The sequence below is a fragment of the Oryctolagus cuniculus genome, chromosome 18 (assembly GCF_051225735.1).
Source record: "Oryctolagus cuniculus isolate XC-2025 breed Fujian yellow rabbit chromosome 18, ASM5122573v1, whole genome shotgun sequence".
NCBI lineage: Eukaryota > Metazoa > Chordata > Mammalia > Lagomorpha > Leporidae > Oryctolagus > Oryctolagus cuniculus.
The window spans coordinates 7708531-7730245 of NC_142884.1; the positions used below are offsets into that span (position 1 = coordinate 7708531).

At 50.2% G+C, this 21715-nt stretch overlaps 1 protein-coding gene across 4 annotated transcripts; it reads right to left on the reverse strand.

Annotated features, from left to right (window-relative positions):
* Nucleotides 1–3895: 3895 nt before the first annotated feature.
* Nucleotides 3896–21263, reverse strand: ZNF350 (zinc finger protein 350). Of its 4 annotated transcripts, XM_070062948.2 has the most exons (6): nucleotides 20957–21261; nucleotides 19615–19740; nucleotides 16725–16920; nucleotides 7098–7224; nucleotides 6805–6897; nucleotides 3896–5459 (listed from the first exon to the last, which is right to left on the reverse strand). In XM_070062948.2, exons 3-6 carry the CDS (start codon nucleotides 16737–16739, stop codon nucleotides 4105–4107), a joined length of 1590 nt encoding a protein of 529 aa, XP_069919049.2. In that variant the 5' UTR covers nucleotides 16740–16920; nucleotides 19615–19740; nucleotides 20957–21261; the 3' UTR covers nucleotides 3896–4104. The 4 variants fall into 4 exon arrangements, with proteins under 4 accessions (XP_069919049.2, XP_089176292.1, XP_008248012.4 ...); XM_089320166.1 differs by lacking the exon at nucleotides 19615–19740 and having other exon boundaries at nucleotides 20883–21261; XM_008249790.5 differs by lacking the exon at nucleotides 19615–19740 and having other exon boundaries at nucleotides 20957–21260.
* Between the last annotated feature and the right edge of the window lie 452 nt (nucleotides 21264–21715).

Sequence of the window (21715 nt, forward strand, 5' to 3'; positions counted from 1 at the left end):
TTCTGGGATATTGCTGGGCCAAGGGCTTACAAGCCTTCGGGTTTGTGAAATTCTCCCCAAGGTTTTATGGCTCAGCGTTATCAATAGCTTTGTCACCAGGTCAGGAAGACGCCTGAGGTATCTCTGGAGGATGACAGGAGGTTGGGCCCCCTACAGGGTTATCAGATGGGCAGGACTTTCGGGTAAATGTCGGTCTGCTTTGTTCCTCCCATTATTTCTGTACAGTTTTTTCTTTCACACACACAGGGCAATGTCTGCCTTCCTAACATTTTCACCAGTTTTACCAGGACTAACCATTTTTAAAGATGCCCATGTGGGCACTTGGGATGCCCACATGCCATACTGGACTCTGTTGAGTTCCAGTCTCGCCTCAGCTTCTGAACCAAGTTCCTGCCAATGTGCATGCTGGGAGGCAGTAGGGGATGATTCAAGTGGTGGGAAGTTCTTGGCTACTGGCCTCAGCCTAGTCCAGCTCGGGCTGTAGCAGGTGGTTGGGGAATGAACCAGTGAATGACAGATCTGTCTGCCTTTCAAATGAAAGTGTGTGTTTAAAGATTTATTTACTTGCATGGCTGAGTGAGACAGATCATCTATCTACTCGTCCACTCCTGAATGGCTGCAATGGGGCCTGGGCCAGTGTAAGCTGAGGTCAGGAGCCCGTAACGCCATCCAGGTTGCCCATGTGGGTACAGGGGCACCAGCAATTGAGCACATTAGCAGGGAGCTCACCCGGAAGCAGAGCAGCTGTGACTCAAACACTCCAATATGGGAGCTTCACCTGCTGCACCAAGATAATTTCTTTCTAGATGAACCATGCACAGGAGGGGGCATTACCTATCTCCTGGGCCACCACACAGAGGCTCTGCCCTACTTCCTGGTCACGCTGGGCAAGCACCACACCGAGAGCTTCAGCCGGAGCAGTGTGCCTGCTCGGCCACATCTCGGACTCTTCCTAACCCATCAGTGTGGCCGTGGCCTTCTGTAGAAGCTGTAGGCAGCATCTTGTGCAGGTTTGGGGACTGAACAGCAGAACGGTTGTTCCCCAGAGAGCCTCGGTACAGCAGACGTCGTGGGGAGACTCACGGGGAGAAGGGAGCAGACGCCAAGCTTACATCTGGATCTAGATTCGGGTCACTCATTCCTTATTTGCATAACATTTGTTTCACAAACACAACTTTAATAAGAATAAAAATTAGCTCAGACGAAACTAAGAAAAACTAAATGCATCTAACAAAGGGGAACAGTTTAGGGTTGCAAACTGTAGTGTTTTGCATTCTACTAATGTATGAGACTTCCAACTAGGATACATCCTCGTCATTACTGATTTTTTAAAATTGTCGTTTCTTGGTGAGTATTTGGCCTAGCAGCTGATACAATTAGGATGCTCACATCCACACTGGCATCTGTGGGTTTGATTCCTGGCACTGGCTCCCCATTCCAACTTCCTGCTAATGCGGACCTTAGGTGGCAGTGGCTGATGGCTCAAGGGATTTAACTCCTGCCACCCGTGAGGGAAACCTACACTGAATTCCCCACACCAGTCGTCAGCAGCTGAGGCTCATTAGGAATGAACCAGCAGATGGGAGCCCTCTCTGCTTCTTAAACAACTGGTCCTAATAGGCATGTATAGTATCACTGTAGTTTAAACTTGCATGTCACAAATGTCACTTGATATTTGTGCTATCTTGTTTGATGAAATACCTATTCAACTATTTTCCTCTTTAGTTTTTCTTACTGTTGAGTTTTGAGAGTTCTTCATATAATACAGCCACATATCCTTTGTAAAATAGGTGTTTTGAAAATATTTACAAAACAAACACTAGCTGGAAATTTCTCTAAACTTTCAGATTGCTTTTGAGAACTTAAATCTTAGCAAAATTTCTAAAGACTTATTTGAAAGGCAGAGTGACAGGAAGGAGATGGAGTGCTTTCAACCACTGAGTCACTCTCCAAATGGCCTCAAGAGCCAGGTCCAGGTCAGGCTGTGGACCGCCCTTTGGGTTTCCCTCTTGGGCCATTATCCACAGCCTTCCCAGGTACAGTAAAAGGAAGCTGGATCGTGAGGAAAGCGGACAGCACTCTGGTATGGGGTGCCAGCATTCAACCTGCAGCACGATGCTCGCCCAATCTCGGCAAAACAATCTTCTGGTAAATCATAGGAAACCACTGTTTTGGACCACCCTCCTCTACTAGGCCTCAATAAGCCAGAATACACATCAAAGTGTATTGTAAAAACACGGTAATGTTTTACATCACCAAGCTGAAACTAATGTTGACAAAATTAAACAAGCTTTGTTTTTAAAAAAGCTAACATCAAACTGTTATGGCACAGCAGGTTAGGTCTCCTCTAGTGAGTGCATCATGCCATCCTAGAGAACCAACTCCAGTCCTGGGCAATCTACTTCCAATCCAGTTTCCTGCTAATGCACTTGGGAAGGCAGTGTTTGGGCCACTACCAGCCTTGTGGGAGACCACATGGAGCTCCTGGCTGCTGGCTTTAGTATCACCCAGACCTGGCTGTTGAGGCCATTGGAGAATGAATCAGTGGATATCTTTCAAATAAATCTTTAAGGGAAAAAATATATTATCAGGTCCATTCAGGGTAGAATGAGTGGCCTAGGCATGGGAGACACAAGGCCAACAGCTGCTCACATGGGGCTACTGAACATCTGAAACGTGGCGAGTGAGTATACTTAAAATTCTGCTTTCTCCCCTCAAATTTTTAAGATTGACACTGCCCATCTGCTCATTCCTCAAATGTTCATGATGGCTGGGGCCAAAGCTGGGAGCTGGCACCATAACCAGACCTCTCATTTGAGTGGCAGGAACACAATCACTTGAGCCATCTTCCAAGGTCTACATCGGCAGAAGATGCGAGTCTGGAGCCAGAACCAGGAATTGAACTTGGGTACTCTGATGTGCAATGCTGGTATTTTAATTAGTAGGTTAAATGCCACTACTTCGAATGCTTTTACAGTTGTAATAAAAATTATCAGGGAATCTTTGATCTCTTAGAGATAAAGCATCATGGGTATTAAAACTGCTAATGGAGCCTAAGTACCAAGACCAGTCTTTTCTCCATCCTTCATAATATGGGCCTTGAACAACACATCGTATCCCCCTGAGCGCGTTACTCATGTCCATTTCGCCCACTGTGGATACTTAGATCCTCTTAGGTCAGCTGGTGGAAATATACCACTTGATGATCCAGTCCACTCAGTGCTGTCCACCCCAGACAAGACTGCTCCTGCACTCCGCAGCACTGTCCCCTCAGCCCCCAGAACAGGACCAGGTACAGAGCAAACATCTGTCATCTATTCATTGACTGGATGAATGTAAGGCTACTGTTTCATAGGTCCTTCTATATAATATAAAGTTGTCGGAAGACGCCCTGAAGTTCAGCTAGTCCTTTACATTGGGGTGGGGAAGTTGAGGTGACAGACATGCCCCACATCCATGAGTATTAATCCTCTCCACCAACTACTTGTTACTTGGCTTTTCATGCACAGTACTTATTTCCTCTCTGTAAATAAGCTCAGGGCCGGCGCCGCGGCTCACTAGGCTAATCCTCCGCCTTGTGGCGCCGGTACACCAGGCTCTAGTCCCAGTCAGGGCGCCGGATTCTGTCCCGGTTGCCCCTCTTCCAGGCCAGCTCTCTGCTGTGGCCAGGCAGTGCAGTGGAGGGATGGCCCAAGTGCTTGGGCCCTGCAGCCCATGGGAGACCAGGATAAGTACCTGGCTCCTGCCATTGGATCAGCACGGTGCACTGGCCACAGCGGCCATTGGGGGGTGAACCAACAGCAAAAAGGAAGACCTTTCTCTCTGTATCTCTCTCTCACTGTCCACTCTGCCTGTCCAAAAATAAATAAAATAAAAAACATAAATAAGCTCAGGCTTCCTTCACGCATTTAATTGACACAAATGTGATGACAATGTATAGGACTGGGCAATCAACGTCAGTATGCCTGCGATGAAGCGTATATTTAAACAGGCGCCTACATCAGACTCCCCCAGTCTCTGCGTTATACAGTTTCTCTGTATACTTTACAGCCATACAACGAACATTTTTGCTCTTTTCTGATTAGAATGCACCTGAGCCTCTTCCTAAGGGTTTGCTGTAACATAAAATAAGATGAAATTGATCACCGAAGGCACCACCACACTCACTGTATTCATCAGGTTTCCTCCCTGTGCAAATCCACTGCTACCTCCCGAGGGTACACACCTGCCCCCAGGCTGCCACACAACAACTCCATTCCTATTTGCTGGAAGGCCACTGACATTTATTGATGTATGAGGGGCTACAGAAGGCACCTGTGGCATCACTGGGTGACCAGGGCTTTTTCCCTGCACAACATCTCGAGTAGGCTGTGGGCTGGGCCTCTCTGCAGGATTTTCGCCCTTCCCTGCATGTCCCTGGGTACCCCCTGTGTGTACTCTCTTATGCTGAACAAGGAAAGACATGTACGCGAAGGCTTTCCCACATTCATTACAACCATAGAGTCTCTGTCCCAAGTGAGTTTTTTGATGGACAATGAGTTTTGGTCTTGAAATAAAGGCTTTCCCACACTGAGCACATTCAAAGGGCTTCTCTCTGGTGTGAATTCTTTGGTGTCTAATGAGGCTTGACTTCTGAGAACAGGATCTGCCACACTCGCTGCACACAAAAGGCGCCTTTCCCGTGTGGAACCTCTGATGTGCGATCAGGCACGTCTTCTGGATGAAGCCTTTGCCACAGTCGCTACACGTGTATGGCTTCTCGCCCGTGTGGATTCGCTGATGGACGGTGAGATTTCCTTTCTGGATGAAGCCTTTCCCACACTCGCTGCACATGTAGGTCTTCTCCCCTGTATGCGTTTTCTGGTGTAGGCTGAGCCGGGACTTCTTGAGAAAGGCTTTGCCACACTCAGTGCATTCATACGGTCTCTCTCCCGTGTGGATTCTCTGATGCTCCGTGAGCATGTACTTCCTGGAGAAGGCTTTCCCACAGAGCCCACACCCGTGCGGCTTCTCTCCCGTGTGAGTGACCTGATGCCCCGCGAGCCCAGACTTCTTAGTGAAGGCTTTGCCGCAGTCGCTGCAGATGTGCGGTTTCTTTGCGTGTGCTGAGCCATGCTTAGAACTGACGAGCTGGGACTTCATGCTGACGCCTTTTGGGCTTGCAGCGGATGCCGGTTCTGTGTGGAACTGCCTCTGACCAGCAGGCAGGAAGGCGTCCCCATTTCCAGGAACCTCGGCAGGGTTCTCTCTCTCATTGCTTCTGCTCTGGCCAGCACATCCTGAATCTGATTTCAATCTCTTTCCATGTAAGTCGAATGTATCAGGATTTTTCCTTAACAAAAGCGGAGTTCTGCTCCAGTGAACATCTTTAAATGCACTCTGCTTGTGCTGCTGTTCCATTCTGTTCATGACGCTTCCATTCTGTAAATGCTCCAGCACACCGTCAGCTTTCCAGATTTCTACAAAAAAAGTTTTCCATTATATTGATTTGGAATAAAGGTACTCACGTTGGAAAAACTACAAATCACAAGGTCAACGCAGTAATGAGGTGAGATAAGTAATAACTAGACTTGGCTGTTTTTTAAAAGGCCTTATTCTAGAACATGTAGAGGCTAAAATACAATGTCCTGTGAATGACAGACCAGAGACGGCCACCTCCTCCAAAGGGAAAGATTCATTCCTTCTACAAATGACTACTGTGTACCACGCACAGTACTCGTGTTGAGCACACACAAGTGTAATCCTCAGGTTCATGGAGCTTCACACTTTCAAACAAAGTGGTTTTCAGGAGGATGGAGATGGAGAGGAATGGAGGAAACTGTTACTTTTGGAAGACCTGGCTTTTAAAGTTGCTGCTCTCTACTTTGGAATACTCCTAACCCAGCAGCCTACTGACTTCATCTTGGGGCTCAAAGGTATCCCATCAGCGTTGTTCCCTCTTCTGAGAGCAGCCTCGGTGTGGCAACACTGTTCCATGCTGAATGGGTGACTTCATTTATCTATAAGGCAGAGTGACAGAGCTTCATCTCCCACCACAGCCAAGCCTGGGCAGGAACTCCACCTGTGTCTCTTGCATGGCACATTAGCAGGAAGCTGGATCATAAATGGAGCAGCCAGAACTCGAACTGGGATACCAATGTCCCAAGTGGCTGCTTAACCCACTGCTCCACAACCCCAGCCCCGGATGGTGTCGTATTTCGTCTCCTCTCCTATAATGAAAGCTCCTAGTCTATTAGTCTTTGCTCACTGCTGTTAGTTTTCCCCACAGGCCAGTATATGCTGAGGACTCCTTGAAAGAAGGAGTAAAGGTAGCGATCACATGTATGGGACACTGGGATAACATCCTGGAAAGAGGTCAGTCTGGGAGTCCCTCCAATAAACAGAAGGCGCTTCAAGGAAGTGTCCAAGCGAAAACGAATGAGAACGTGGAAGAGAACTTCTGGACAACTCCAGAGTGCAGGTAATGGGAAGGTAAGGGTAAGGCACTGTGGAAGAGCCGGTCGCCTCGGGGACGCAGCATCCAGGATGGAGGGTGCTAGGAAGGGACTAGCAGAACCCATGGGGCCAGGAAGGTGGAATTCCATAGCAAGAGAGCAGGGAGGGGATGATGAAGGGGGAGATTCGGGAATCCTAGGAAGAGGAAAATTATGCAAACAGAAAACCCAGATGGAGATAGAGGAATCGGCTCCCAGAAAGGATCAATGGCCCCTCCCCCGGCAGGCAGATGGCTGCAGGGGCTCCTTACCCCCCTCAAGAATGGCGAGTGTGACTTCTGAGGCCTGCTCCTGGCCTGGGCTCACTCACCTGGCGGGGTTCCACAGTGGTTTTCACCTTCTATGGTCCACGGTTCTCCTCGTTCCAACTGGGAGAGTAGATCTGGTTTGCTGGCTCGCCATCCTGTTCACAGAAAATGACAGAAGACAGACATACTGAACTGGGCTCCGCATTACCTCTGCGGACAGTGTTCACGTTTCTAAAGGAGAGGGGAGAATGTCCCCCTTTGTGTGCCTGGGGAGGGAGGAGTCTATCGAGGCCCTGTGAGCTTTCAGATACGGAGCCTGGGCACCCGCTGGGCGGCACGGGGCAGCTGTCCTCACCCACGGACACCAGGCTGCGGTAGTTCTCCAGCATCACGTCCCGGTACAGGGCCTTCTGGGCAGGGTTCAGGAGCTGCCACTCCTCCCAGGTAAACCTCACAGCCACGTCGTCAAACATGAGTACTTCCTGTAACAATAATTCTGCTTAGTTAAGTGTTTTCCTTTTGATGCAGAGAAAACGCTAAATTTTTCTGCTCATACCCACTCCATAGGTTGTATCTATATACCTAGTTTAATAAAATCCCAATAGAACATACTGTAACTATAATTACACATTGAATCATTTATCTAATGTGTAGAAGTTATGTCTTTCACCATTCACATATTTGTGTGTATATGTCTATAGTGTATGTGTATATATAGATATATATATATAATATGGGCCTTCCATACTTCTGACTGACCAGCTATACATTGCTATGGACCCCTCAAGTCTGAAAAGTACCAGAAGAATTCACAGAACTTGAAAGTGGTTTAGGGGGCTGTCGCTCCCCCTCTTCGTGGAGGAACGACACTGAACCCTGCGCTGTTCTTTTCGTCTGCTCGGCCCTCCCCGGGTTTGCTGCTGGTTCTTCCCGGGTTGGCTACTATCCCTTCCACCTCCATGGAAGGGCAGTTCCCCCTGGCCGCATTCCCCACTTCCGCAGGGGAGCGGCACACCGCCGGCCGGTTCTCTCGGGGGCTGCACGGGTTCCCTTAGATGTTCCCCATAGATGTTCCTGGTGCATGCCGTCTCTCTCCTCCTTTATAGTCCTCCTCCGCCAATCCCAACTCGGCTGCCCACACGCCGAGTACGCTGCTCTCCAATCAGGAGCAAGTCCTACAGTTAATTGGTTGAACTGGAGGCAGCTGTGCGGAAGCTGTTTACTTCTCTCCCAGCGCCATATTGTGGGAGAGCAGATGCATAGAATAAGTCCTAATTCGAGTAACTTAGTCTAGTCCGGATTGCTCCCCACAGGGGGCCAGTGCTGTGACGTGGTGGGTAAGGCCGCCGCCTGCAGTGCCGGCATCTCATATGGGCACTGGTTCGAGACCTGGCTTCTCCACTTCCAATCCAGCTCTCTGCTATGGCCTGGGAAAGCAGTGGAGGATGGCCCAAGTCCTTGGGACCCCGCACCCGCGTGCGAGACCTGGAAGAAGCTCCTGACTTCAGATTGGCGCAGCTCTGGCCATTTGGGGGAGTGAACCAGTGGATGGAAGACCTCCTCATAAGTAAATTTTTAAGGTGGTTTAGTTACTATTCCCAGTTCACAGTCAAACACACAGCTCTTACTAGAAATAGCCTAGTGGGAATGGGCAGGACAAGGTTCAGTAGAGCAGCCTCTCCTCCTTAGCTTTCCAAAAATCAGCTCATTTAAATAAAACCAGGTTATAAATAAGACACGCCCACCCCACTTCCTCCTCCAAAGCTGCTTCAGGAACCAGGGATAAAAACCAAACTACTTATTTCTTATACCATGATATCATAGTATGCTAAACACAGTGAACATGTATCCGAGAAAGGTATCCAAAATCTAGCAGATGGGAGAGGTAACAGATAACAAAGGAGAGGCAGAGAGAGGTCCTCCATCCACTGGTTCACTCCCCAGATGGCTGCAATGGCCAGAGCTGCGCCAATTCGAAGCCAGGAGCTTCTTCTGGGTCTCCCACAAGTAACCATGACTTAAATTTTTAAAAGCTTCAACAGGCAGAGAAAGCTCGTATCTGCTGGTTTACTCCCCAATACCTACAGAGGCCAGGATTGGGTCCAGCTGAACCAGGTCTCTTGAGCAGCAGGGATCCAACCACGTAATGCAGCACCTACTGCTTCCAGGGTGTGCACTGGCAGGAAGCTGGAGTCTGCAGCTGGGGCTAAAGTTGAACCTGGCCATTTTAACCAGCATCTTTTGGTCTAGGGGTTAACTAGTCTTAAATAGATATACATTTTTTAACTTGAAAGGCAGAGTTAGAGGAGGAGAGAGAGGTTATCCATCCACTGGTTCACTCCCCAGACAGCAGCTTCCCCCGGGTCTCCCATGTGGGTGCTGTGACCCAAGGACTTGGGCCATCCTCTACTGCTGTCCCAAGCCATAGCATTGAGCTGGATCAGAAGTGGAACAGCCAGGGCTCGAACCAGTGCTCATGTGGGATGCCAGTAAGTCTTTCAGACATGTCACATTGAAACTACATTGCACCGCATGTAAAAAAGGTGGAGGACTGCCCCCAGGTCACTGGGAAGACCCCAAAGCCAAAGGCACTGTAGGCTCTCCCTGAGAAAACCTGTTGGACCATGGGCAGCGCACCCTGATTGAACAGACATGGCAGATACACGTATGAGGTTCACGACCGCCTCTGGCATTGTGCCCACCGCTCCCTTGCAGCACGTTCAATAAATCTACCTCTGCCCACGCTGACCACTCGGGTGAATTTTTTCATCACAGGAAGCCAACCTCCAATGGATGGCGAGTTAGGTAGTGGCAGCTTGTCCAGGCAAGTCCATACGTGCCCCTGGCCCCCTGATCAATTTCGCCCATCCTTCTCTCTCTCTCCAGGGAAAAGCTCGCTCATGTCAGGGTAACACCCAGGCTCCTCTCATGGAATCAAAGGCCCTTTTTATAGATGCCCAGTACCCATCGCCATTGGGGTGAAGACTACACTTCATTCCATCTCTCCAGCCTCCCTTTGTCCTCCACAACGGTCAAAAGCCTTCTGCTCTGCCCCCACCACCCCATCCATCCTGGGCTGAAAGACCTGACACTTCCAACGTAAGTACAACTCCCTCCTACCCCAGAGGTAGACATTCCTTTCTGAGGAGGAACTGTCAAACCTTCTAAACCAAATGAGTACCATTAGTTTTCCTTTGGTGGGCAGGCTGCCCCGCTGAAGCAGACCTCTCTTCACCCCTCATCCGACCCCTGGGTGCACCCTAAAGAGCTGGTATCAGTTTGACCCCTAGACTCTGAGAAAGCATCAAGTTTTCCTCGGTAATGCTGTCTCCCAGCCCTTCTTAGCCACAGTTCTGTCCTTCAGGTGAGGTCTCGCAACCACTGCAAATGGCCAAGGTCCCTTCTCGCTAAGCCTTCACTGTCCTCCAAAACCCCAACCTACACAAAAGCTGCCACAGGGCCTTGTTCCACCCTGACGTATCGGATGGCCCCTCCTTGTGAGGAGCCTCCTGTTCCTCAACATGTCTTGCCTCTTCGTGAAGTGGAGGAAGGGGAAATGGGGACCACCAGAGTTCATGTCCCACCCCCATGTCAGACAGCAAACTGGGCTCTTTCAGCCCACACCCTTCTCACATCTGGCTTCTGGCCTAATGAGGCCCACGCCCCCACCCCTCAGAACCCCCACGAAGTTATCAGGACAGGGGTCCCAGCAGGAAATGCTGAGATGACATGATTGCATGCTCAATGGAGGCCATCATAAAACCTGTCAATTACAGCAAACTGTTACCCAGGAACCTAATGAAAGCCCCGCCCTATTGAGGCAGTGCAAAAGTAATACTTAGATCCCAAAAGGAAGACCTTGCCATCCCGCCTGTCCATTTTGACCATCTACAGAAACTTGAAAAGTTAGACCAAAGACCCCAGCCTCCTTTCCCTGGCATTCAAGGCCTTTAACAACCAGGAGGAGACCCTGAAAACAGAAGAAAGCAGCACCGATGACAGCCCAAAACATGGCAGCCACCATCACTAGTTAAATCAGGGCCCAAGGCTATGGGACCCATGAGAGCCAGGGCACCTGGGACTCGGTACTGCACAACCTACCCTCCTGGGCCTGCCCGATCTGTAAGCAACAGGGACAGTGGAAGAAGCTGCCCTTCGTCCTCGGCGTGAGGGGGTCATTCTGCACCCAGTGACCCAGGAGAACGACAGTGCCTCCTCCATCCCTTGGCTTCAAGGAGCCCCTGAAACCGAGGGTGACTGGCTCACCGGACACTGCGCTGGCTCCCCTGTCCCCATCACCCCGTCTGTGGCAGGTAACAATTGATAGTGGACACGCTGGGCACAGGGTCTGCCCTCCCTGTAGTATGCACCCTGGGAGACATTTCCTTTATTTCCACTCCTTTCTCATCCTGCCAAACTGCCCCCCCCCCTTACTCAGCAGGGACAAGATGACAAAACTTCGCACTAACTTTCAGCTCTGAACTCACCTGCCCTTGACTGGCTCTTCTGGTCCCCATACTATAGGTCTGGGGTATCCCCATTCCAGGACAACTGTCGTCTGTGAATCCTGTAAGAATTCACTTACTTCCCAGGAAACCCCACTGGCTTGCTGCATCCCTGCAACTCGCCCATTCTGGCAGTCAATTACCAGCTGGTACAGGTGTTACTGCCTCAGCGATGGCTCAGACCTGTAGATCCTGATGCCCTCCAGAGCTTCCTGGTAGACCGGGTTAGATCCCAAGGAAGCTGCTTCTGTACCCAATAAACACCCAGGTCCTGTCAGAGCAACTGACCCGGACAGCCTGGGGTAGCCCACTGGTATCTGGACAGATCTATCCACCCTCCACCTCCCCTATGGTAGTACACTGTTCCAAAACTGCATGTAGCCAAAGAAACCTCAAATTCAAATATACCATTCTAGTAAGAATTGGTTTCTTGGGGCCAGCGCTGTGGCACAGGGGGTTAAGCCACCATCTGCAATGCCGACATACCATATGCTCACTTGGTTTGAGTCCCAGCTGCTCCATTTCCAATCCAGCTCCCTGCTGTTGCACCTGGGAAAGCAGTGGAGGATGGCCCAAGTCCTTGGGCTCCTGTACCCACATGGGAGACTTGGAAAAAAATCCTGGCTTCAGTCTGGCCCAGCTCTGGCTATTTGCTACCATTTGGGGAGTGAACACGTGGCTGGAAGATGCTCTCTATCCCCCTCTCTCAAGTAAATAAACTAATATATCTTTAAAAAAGAATTGGTTTCCTATGACTGCAAGGTTTCTCCTTCTACGGCCCAGTTCCTGGGCCTGATGCTTCATTCCTGGAACAAAGAACCTATTGGACCACTGCAAAGGCCTTGTTTTGCATATATAAGCCCCATCAACAAAACAGCAACCATGCTCCTTATTAGGCATCCCTTGGACTGGAGCCCAGAAATGGAAAGCTCAAACTCGGACCACAGCTCCTGCTTCAGCCGTGCCAGGTGTGAGCACGTTCTGATCTGTCCAGGAAAGAGCGTCCCCCTCAGGCTGTAGGGCCCTCCCGGTGCCCAGCTGCATGAGGGTGGCCTCCCTGCTTCTAAGCACTGGCATCCAAGGCCCTTCTAGTTGAAGAGGCAGCAAAGCTGACCCCGAGTGGAGGAAGGGCTGTTCTACGCCCACCAGATAACTGACACCTTCAACTCCAAGGTCTCAAATATAGAATTATACTATTTTTCTTTATGACCCCTGAGCTGAACATCAAATCCTGCTAAACCCTCGTCCCTGCCACCTTACTGCCAGACTCACTTGAACACTCTTGCCAAAAAACCCTAGCGGTCCCCCACCAGTGGGGACCACTGCGACACAAAAGGCTGAACTCAGGAGACCCTGGCAATACTTAGCAGCTAGGGGCCAGCACTGTGGCGTAGTGGGGTAAAGCTGCCACCTGCAGTGCCAGCATCCCATATGGGTGCCGGTTCGAGTCCTGGTGGCTCCACTTCTGATCCAGCTCTCTGCTATAGCCTGGGTGGGCAGTGGAAGATGGCCCAAGTCCTTTGACCCCTGCTCCCTTCTGGGAAAGCTAGAAGAAGCTCCTGGATCCTGGCTTCAGATGGGCATATAAAAATTCTTAACCTTGCCGGCGCCGCGGCTCACTAGGCTAATCCTCCGCCTAGCGGCGCCGGCACACCGGGTTCTAGTCCCGGTCGGGGCGCCGGATTCTGTCCCGGTTGCCCCTCTTCCAGGCCAGCCCTCTGCTGTGGCCAGGGAGTGCAGTGGAGGATGGCCCAGGTGCTTGGGCCCTGCACCCCATGGGAGACCAGGATAAGCACCTGGCTCCTGGCTCCTGCCATCGGATCAGCGCGGTGCGCCGGCCGCAGCGCGCCGGCCGCGGCGGCCATTGGAGGGTGAACCAACGGCAAAGGAAGACCTTTCTCTCTGTCTCTCTCTCACTGTCCACTCTGCCTGTCAAAAATAAAAAAAAAATAAAAAAAAATAAAAAAAAAAAATTCTTAACCTCCACCAAGGCCAAAATCCTTCTGGGACTTGGTGGGACCCCACTTTACAGGCAAGGGTATACCTCAAACTCTTCCAGCTGCCATTCAGGTATGGCCCACCCACTGCCACATAAACCCAGAGGGTACCTGGAGACATGCCCCTCTCCTCCAACCTACCCAAAGACGGGGGACGGGGTCCCTGGCCGAGTTCACACACATCCATCCTGCAACAGGCTTGACTATTTTCTGCTATGTGTGGACACTTTTACTGGATAGGTAGAGTGTCCCCTACAAGATGCAAAAGGTCTCTGAGGTCGTGGTGACCCTTCTTGACCATAGCACCCCTAGCCTTGGGTTCCCTCGTGCTCTGCGGACTCAATGGCCCTGCCTTCATCTCCCAGACAGCTCAAGCGGTCAGCAGAGCTCTCCAAATCCAAAACCACCTACATGTGTCCCAGCCTCCCTGCTCCTCAGCACAGATCCCTCCCTCCCAAAATTAGCGCAAGAAGTAAATCGGCCATGGCCGTCTCTCCCCAAGATCTGAAACACGCCTCAGCCTGTTTGAGATTCTCTATGAGAGACACTTCCTGCAGCCAGACCTCCTGTCAGAACCCAAAAACCACTGCCCAGCACAGTGTGTCCAATCCCTAGGGCAAACTACAAAGGTCATAAATCACTACCAAAACCAACACAGCCCCAGGCCTGGTCCCACCTTCTCATGCCACCCATACCTGACTTGGGCCTGGGGACTGGGTATACCTTAAAGTTCTCCAAGATAAGAGACCATTGGACTGGACCCTGTCAAGGCGTGCTGGCAATGCCAGACACTCTTCCCCAGGGACCCAGCTCTACACAGTCCAGACGACTTAACCCTTCAGCAGCCCTCAAGGCTAGGGGTTATGTCCAGTCTGCACAAGTCCAGGAGTGGGCCTTAGCCACTGCACACCTGAATGGCCAGAGTCGCCCTCATTTCCACTTACAAGGGAGCATGAGTCCCTGGCTGCTGGTCCAGGACACAGCCCCCAGATATCTCATTAATAAATGACAGAGCCCTGTAAACCACCCAAATTGCAATCTTATCATTCCTACAGAGTCCCAATTTACAAAACTCACTTGGAGCAAAGAGGAACCTTTTCCCATCATATTTTTTTTTAGACAGAGTGGACAGAGAGAAAGGTCTTCCTTCTATTGGTTCACCCTCCAATGGCCGCTGTGGCCAGCGCACCATGTTGATCCGAAGCCAGGAGCCAGGTGCTTCTCCTGGTCTCCCATGCGGGTGCAGGGCCCAAGCACTTGGGCCATCCTCCACTGCACTCCCGGGCCACAGCAGAGAGCATGTTTTCATTTACATAATATTCCTTTCATAAAAAATATTCATCTATTTATTTGAAAGGCAGAGTGATAGAGGAAGAAGGAGAGAGGTCTTCCATACATCAGCTAACTTCTCAAATGTTCTAGCAGCCAGGACTGCACCAGGCCAAAGCCAGGAACCAGGAACTCTATCTGGGTCTCCGATATGGGTAGCAGAGACTCAATTACTTGAATCACCATTTGCTGCTTCCCAGGCACATCAGCAGGGAGCTGGACTGAACGCAGAGGAGACAGGACTCAAACCAATGCTCTGATGCAGGATTCAGGCATCCCAAGAGATGACCTAGCCTGTTGCACCACAAACCTACCCTCCACAATATTCTTGAGATGACAAAATTAGCGGATATATATATATATATATATTTTTTTTTTTTTTACAGGCAGAGTGGACAGAGAGAGAGAGAAAGGTCTTCCTTTGCCGTTGGTTAACCCTCCAATGGCCACCGTGGCCAGCGCGCTGCGGCCGGCGCACCGCGCTGATCCGAAGGCAGGAGCCAGGTGCTTCTCCTGGTCTCCCATGGGGTGCAGGGCCCAAGCACTTGGGCCATCCTCCACTGCACTCCCTGGCCACAGCAGAGAGCTGGCCTGGAAGAGGGGCAACCGGAACAGAATCTGGTGCCCCGACCAGGACTAGAACCTGGTGTGCCGGCGCCGCAAGGCAGAGGATTGCGAGGCTATATTTTTAAAAAGTCATACCCTCCCCCACAAAAAAAGCACAAATGTTAATGTTCTTTTATAATTTTTCAGATTAAATACTTGGCTCTCTCCCAACCTCTGGTGGTGGCAAATGCATTTTACTTTTCTCAAGAATCACTATGAACTACAAGAATTTTAATATAGTTAATGTTCATCAATCAGTTGCAGTAATTACTCTTTGCATGCTCAAAATGTACCATTTAGGTCAATGGAGAGTGAGTGCCTCCAAGTTGGCTGTTGTGTTCTTTGGAATATAATTCCATTCATGTAAAATAGTTATAACAGATGTCTATATTTATATCTTTTGTCAATTCATATATAGACACAGACCTACACAGATATAATGATAAGAATTAAATAGTACCAATTATTTATAAAAGGGCTAAAGAATGAGATGTATGAAGAAACTGTTTTTATATGTGCACATTGCTATTTTATTGGGGCTCCAACACATGTGGCTGATCTTAGGTCCAGCCCCTCCTGAAGCTGGGTTAGTAACTTCAGCCTCCAGTTTTTCCACAGGTCAGAACTGACAGAGTACAGCTCAAAGTGCCACCAGAGGTCACATTTTTAGACTGGGGCAAGCAAAGATCCTCCCATCAGGGAGGATACTCCCAGGGCTAAAGATCCCTCCAGAAGCCTAAGGGCAAAGGCTAGACCTCCTCCTGCAGAAGATCAACTCTTTCTACATAATGGGGAAGGACTTGGAATTTCTAAGATGAGCTACAGGTCTAAAACAAATCCTGTAAATTCCAAAAACCCAAGCCCTTACCAGCCAACAGTGTTCAACTCTCGACATCCACATCTGTATTCAAACACTAGGTGAGCTGTTAACAGAGAACTGCTTTAAAGTCCTTTCATTTACCCAGGATGTTTAAGTTTTATTCCTGGACAAATCCAGACTGTCACAGGCTAAAACCAACCTGTGTGGGTTCCCTGTGTTTGCTGAATTAGTCCCATATACAGAGGCCTAGCAGAACTCCTTTGAGAATCAGCAGTGGGAAACCTGCATCAGGCATTCGGGACACCATCCAAATAAACTCTAGAGAGAAACATGAGAGGAATTTCCTGACACCCAAATCCCATGGAATGTTGGCATATCTCCAGAAAATGATCTGTGTTCTCAAAATCAGTGCATACCAGTGAATTACAATGACCTTGCTGTATTGCTGGCTATCAGAGACATCAGATGCAAGCTGACAGCTCCTGTAATCTAGAACCCTCCAGTCATGCTGGTCCCAACGTTAGTCATTTAGTGTTAATCCTATGAACAGCACATGTATTCCTTATTGACTTTGCCTGATGCTGAGTTTTAAAAATGAAGTTTATTTCTTTCCACATCCTGCTTTTTAAAATTTATACTGTTCAGATGAACTCAACTGACTTTTTATAGACCTCTACAAATCCATTAGGTGATGAAGGAAAAGAATAAAACCAGAAGTGAGTTACCTGGGCCTGGATCATCTTCTGTGCGTGGGAAAGAGCTGACGACTGGGATGCTCTGCCTTTGCGTCCTCTAGATCTATTCAACTTTCTCTTCAGCAATCTCAGTCTTCAATCAAGTGTGTTGTCAGCAATACTGAGAGCCAGAGCCCATGACTCCCCCCCACCACATGTGAGTCTTTTGCTTCTGAAGACTCAGGACCTGTGGGTCAAAGAGAAAATTCAAGTGGTACATTTCCTCTGGGTCTGGACAGTGTCTGCTCCTACTCACTCATCGTAACACCCATGCCCAATGTTGACCATCCCTGTATCTGGTGCCCCAGAAGATGCCAGACCTTTGGCCAGTAAAGCCCAACATTCGGAATGGGGTGGAGGCCTTTTATTCTGTGACGTTTCACTGGGAAGACTGCAAAGAAATGTGGGGAATGAGCTCCACCACTGCACCAGGCCTCCGAAGCAGAGGAATTCAGTTATCCATGTTAGAGAGGATACAAGGTAAAAGGCTGAAACCCATCTTACAACAAAAACCATCTCAAAAGGGAAAGGCGAGCCAATCTTAGTGTGTTGCTGTGGATTCCTTCTGAGAGGAGGAGCGCGGTGGGGGCAAGAGGCGCAGAGTCACCACACAGACCCCAGGAGTAGGATGAAAGCAGGCCAGAGGCGAACAGACCACAGACCCGTTTATTTCAGTTGGTACAGCAGCTTATATAGCTGAGGCGGCCAATCTGGTCAAGGGGCGGTTTATGCCCTAACCAATCACAGCCTGTTGCCAGGCAGGCTCCGTTGCCATGTGTTTCTGAAGCCATCCAATCACAGCCTGTTGCCAGGAAGGCTCCATTACCATGTGGTTTCCGAAGCCATCCAACCACAGCCTGTTGCCAGGCAGGCTCTGTTGCCAGTGGCCATCTTGGCATGGCCTTCTCATTCCACCACACATTAGTGGGAGAGACAAATCAATAAAGTTCTAAGAAAATACACAGGAGAATCTATGTTATTAGGCTATAGAATGATATTCCAAAGAGACCATGTAAAGGGTCCAGTGTTGTGGCACAGCAGATTAAGCCGACACCTGCAACACTAGCATCCCATTCGGGAGCCTGTTCATATGTCAGCTGCTCCACTTACAATCTAGCTCCATGCTAATGGGCCTGGAAAAGCAGCGGAAGTTGGCCCAAGTTCTTGGGCCCCTGGCACTCACGTGGGAGATCCTGGTAAAGTTCCTGGCTTCAGCCTGGCCTTGCCTTGGCCACTGCAGCCATTTGGAAAGTGAACCTGCAGATGGAAGATCTCTTGGTCTCAACTCCTCTATTAACTCTGATTTCCACATAAATAAATACATAATTTTTTAAGAGTCCATGTAAAGCCTATTGTGAAGCAAATGATATTCTGTTAGAGAACTGTGAAAACAGCTTGGCATCATCATTTTAAAAATATTTTTTAAATTTATTTTCATTTCATTTGAAAGGCAGAGAGACAAAGAGAGATGATCCATTCCATTCACTGGTTCACTTCCCAAATGCCTGCAACAGCCAGAGCTGGGCAGGCCAAAGCCAGGAGCCAGTAAAACTCAATCCAGATCTCCTACGTGGGTAGCAGAGACCCAAGTACTTGGGCCATGAACCACGACCTCCCAATGTGCACACCAGCAGAAAGCTGGACTGGGAAGCAGGGCTGGGACTCAAACTCGGGCATTCCTATATGTGGTGAGGGCATTTCAAGAGACAAGTACTGCACCAAATACCTGGCCCTGGCGGCACCTGTGTCAACCGCAGTTATACCACCCCACCCTAATATGTAGGTCTAGGTATACATTTCCTGCCTGCACCAAATAAAAGGCACAGAACACATTTACGGTAAGTTTCACAGCAGCATTACTCATAATCCAAGCCATAAGCAATGCAAGTATAATTAATAGCAGGAAAAAAATTGCCACATATTTAAACGGATAGTGACAGAAAACTACTATCTTTGGCCCAGTCTGTTAAGAATCCTATTACTTTTAAAAAAAATTAATATACTTATTTTCAGTTTATTTGGAAGGCAGAGAAGGAGACAGACGGAAAGAGATCTACGTGTTGATTCATTCCTCAAATGCTCATGACAGCCAGGGTTGGGCCAGGCCAAAGCCAGGAGCCCAGACTCCAATCCAGGTATCGCACATGGGTGGCAGGGACCCACATAACATTAGCTGCCTCCCAGGGTGTACATTAGCAGGAAGGCGGATCAGAAGTGAAGTAGCAGGGAATTGAACTAGGGACGGAATTAAACTAGGGACTCTCACATGGGAGCTGGGCTTACCCAAGGGGCCTTGGAACCACTGCACCAAACAACTGCCCCTAGAGTTTTTAAAGGACTGTAAAACAAAAAGCATATTCAAGAGATCTTATGTAGCTCACAAATCCTAAACTATGTCCTGTAAGCTTTCCCGACACTTGTTACAGAGCAAAGGAAATACACCTATGAGCTGTTAACAGGGAAACCACTCACCAACATAATATTGAGCAAAAGCCTGACACGTACACAGAGAATGATGCATAATCCCAATAAACACAGTTCATATCAGGCAAAGCCAAATTAATAATGCTTAGGAATGATTAGTTATGCGGTGAAGCTACAGAGTGAAGCCAAGAAGTGCTCGCCAGAGAGAGTAACACAGTCATTACCGCTGAGGAGGGAAACTGCCTCACAGAAAATCACCAGGGTGCTGGCAATATTCTACTTCTTACAAACTGTGATGAGAGGTCAAAAGAGAGAAGTGGTGCAAGTAAAGAATATAAAGAATAGATAATCTGACTGAAATACAACGGAGTTTTTGGGGAGCTTAAAAGCATACTATGAACATTTTTATGCCGTTAAATTCTATATCCTACATGAATTCATAATTTTATGATCCTACCTCCGGGAAAGCTCTTAACACCAGACACAACAGCAGGTGTATTTTATGAGGAGGTGACAAAACAGGGATGCCCACCAACACTCTACTTCCTACTTTGCATTGCAGAGCTGAGTCAGTGTGGAAAGCCTAAAAGATTACAAACATGACGAAGCAGGACAGAAAATGAAGGCTCTTTTCAGACATCATAAACGACATGAGAAAAATAGTTCCCAGGAATCTCCTATTATTTCAAAGAGAAAATGGTCCCCCGGGAACTCCCAGGCAGAGTTCGCCTACACAAGCGTGCTCGGTGAGAACTGCAGCCATCGCTACAGCGCTTGTCACAGCACCGGGAACCAGCGCCACCATCCCGGCTCGGGCCACCCAGACCTCCCTGATAAACTGTGATGCGGGTCACCTCGCCAGAGACAAGGGCTCTTACCAAATGGAGACCCTGTCGGTGAGGGCACAAGGACAAGCCTCAGCCGGTCTCGTCACTGGAATGCACCCCCTGCCCTTGAACCTCAACTGGGCCTCCCACCCTACCGCCTTCAACCCCACCGTGCATTCTTCCCCAGGTTCCCAAGGCCCCCCAGTTCCAGGAATTCCCTCCCCTCTGCCCCCTACCCCCGGGACCCCCTGGACCCCCTGGACCCCCGTCCCGGCCCCGGCCCCGGCCCCTGGGGTCGGGGGCTCACGAGCCCGCCGGCAGCTGGTCCCCCACCTCTGCGGGCTGAATGCTCAGAGTAAACGCGGTCTGGCTGTAGATTCCTGCACTGCCTCCCCGCCATTCCGCGCCTCTCCTCCCGACAGCGAGGCAAGCGACCGCACCTGCCACCGCCTCGCCCACGGAGCGCGCGGGCGCTGGCGGAGGGAGCGGCCGCTCCGCACCTGCCCTTCTGCAGGCTCCCAGTCCCTCCCGCTCGCGGAGCGCACGTGGGGCTTTGCGGGGCCTGGGGAGCCGTGGGCACCGACCGGCTCCGGGCTGCGTCGCCTTCTAGCCCTGAGGCCGAGCTCGCAGCGCCCCCCAACCACCAGCCGGGGGTCCCAGGCGTCCGCGGCTGCAGCCCGGCCCCGACCAACCGGAACCCCACACCCGAACAGGACCCTCAGGCGCCCCCACCCCTCACACGCAGGCTGATCCGCGAAGACCCCACAGCCCGGCCGCACGGAAACGGCGGCCGGCGACCCCTGCAGCCCCCGGCCACAGACGGGCGCCTCAGACCCCCACCTGCGCCCCCCAACCCCTCCTTCCCCCGCCACCGGTCCACGCCCACGGGCCGCCTCACCCCATAAAAGCTAGAGTTCTCCCCACTAAAAACTTCCAAGGATAAAGCCACACGCTGAGCGTCCGCCGACTTACCGGGGAGACCCAAATCCGACGCTTCCGCGAGCGGCTGCTTCTAAGCGGCTCATCTCCCAGCTGCCCAGTCGGCCTACGGAGGCCCGGTCGGGTCAGAAATACTTAAAGGCGCACGAGAAACGGGATTTCCGGCGCTGCCCCGCCTGCCAACATGGCGGAGCCCTTATGTCCTCCTGGGGGCGGCCATGTTTGAATACTGAACTGTGGGAGCATCTCTCTAAAAGTGGATAATGTGCTTGCTTCTTCCCAGCGGCTGCCTTTAGCAATAGTTTCATGATGAGAGCAGGCTGCACAGGATTACCAACTCCAGCCTGCTGCTGCGTTCTTTTCCCCGCCTCCTGATTGGTTGTTATTTTGGCCCTATGATTGGTTAAACCTCAGGCCAGAGAGCCAGTTTTTGTATAAAAGAGCCAGTACCTGCAGGCCTCTCTGGCAACTCCTCCCTTGGAGCCCCTTTTCCTGAGTTCTATGGCAGGGTTTCTGTCTTGAGGAACACTTGCTTTGCCTACAGCCCCTGTCTGCGTGGACATTCTTCCGCCTGAGATAAGAATCGAGATGGCCTTCATCGTCCAGTTCCCACTTCGACTATTCCCGAAAATGGGTAGATTTTCAGAGACTTAGTTCGCGAGTCAAATATGGGGCAGGCTAAACTATGTTCAGTGGGCTGGGCAGAGAAGTAATCAGTCAGTGAACTTTATTAGCCAATTAAAAAAAAAAGGGGGGGGGGGTTCCAAAAAGGACAAACATCTGTTCAGGGGA

Bases quoted from the DNA above. Each gene is read 5' to 3' on its own strand.
- ZNF350 (XM_070062948.2), bottom strand. The intron at 6,898-7,097 runs GTGAGGACAGCT...TTCTGTGAACAG, and splicing joins CCGCAGCCTGGTGTCCGTGG to GATGGCGAGCCAGCAAACCA. The intron at 5,460-6,804 runs GTGAGTGAGCCC...CTTTTTTTGTAG, and splicing joins CCACTGTGGAACCCCGCCAG to AAATCTGGAAAGCTGACGGT.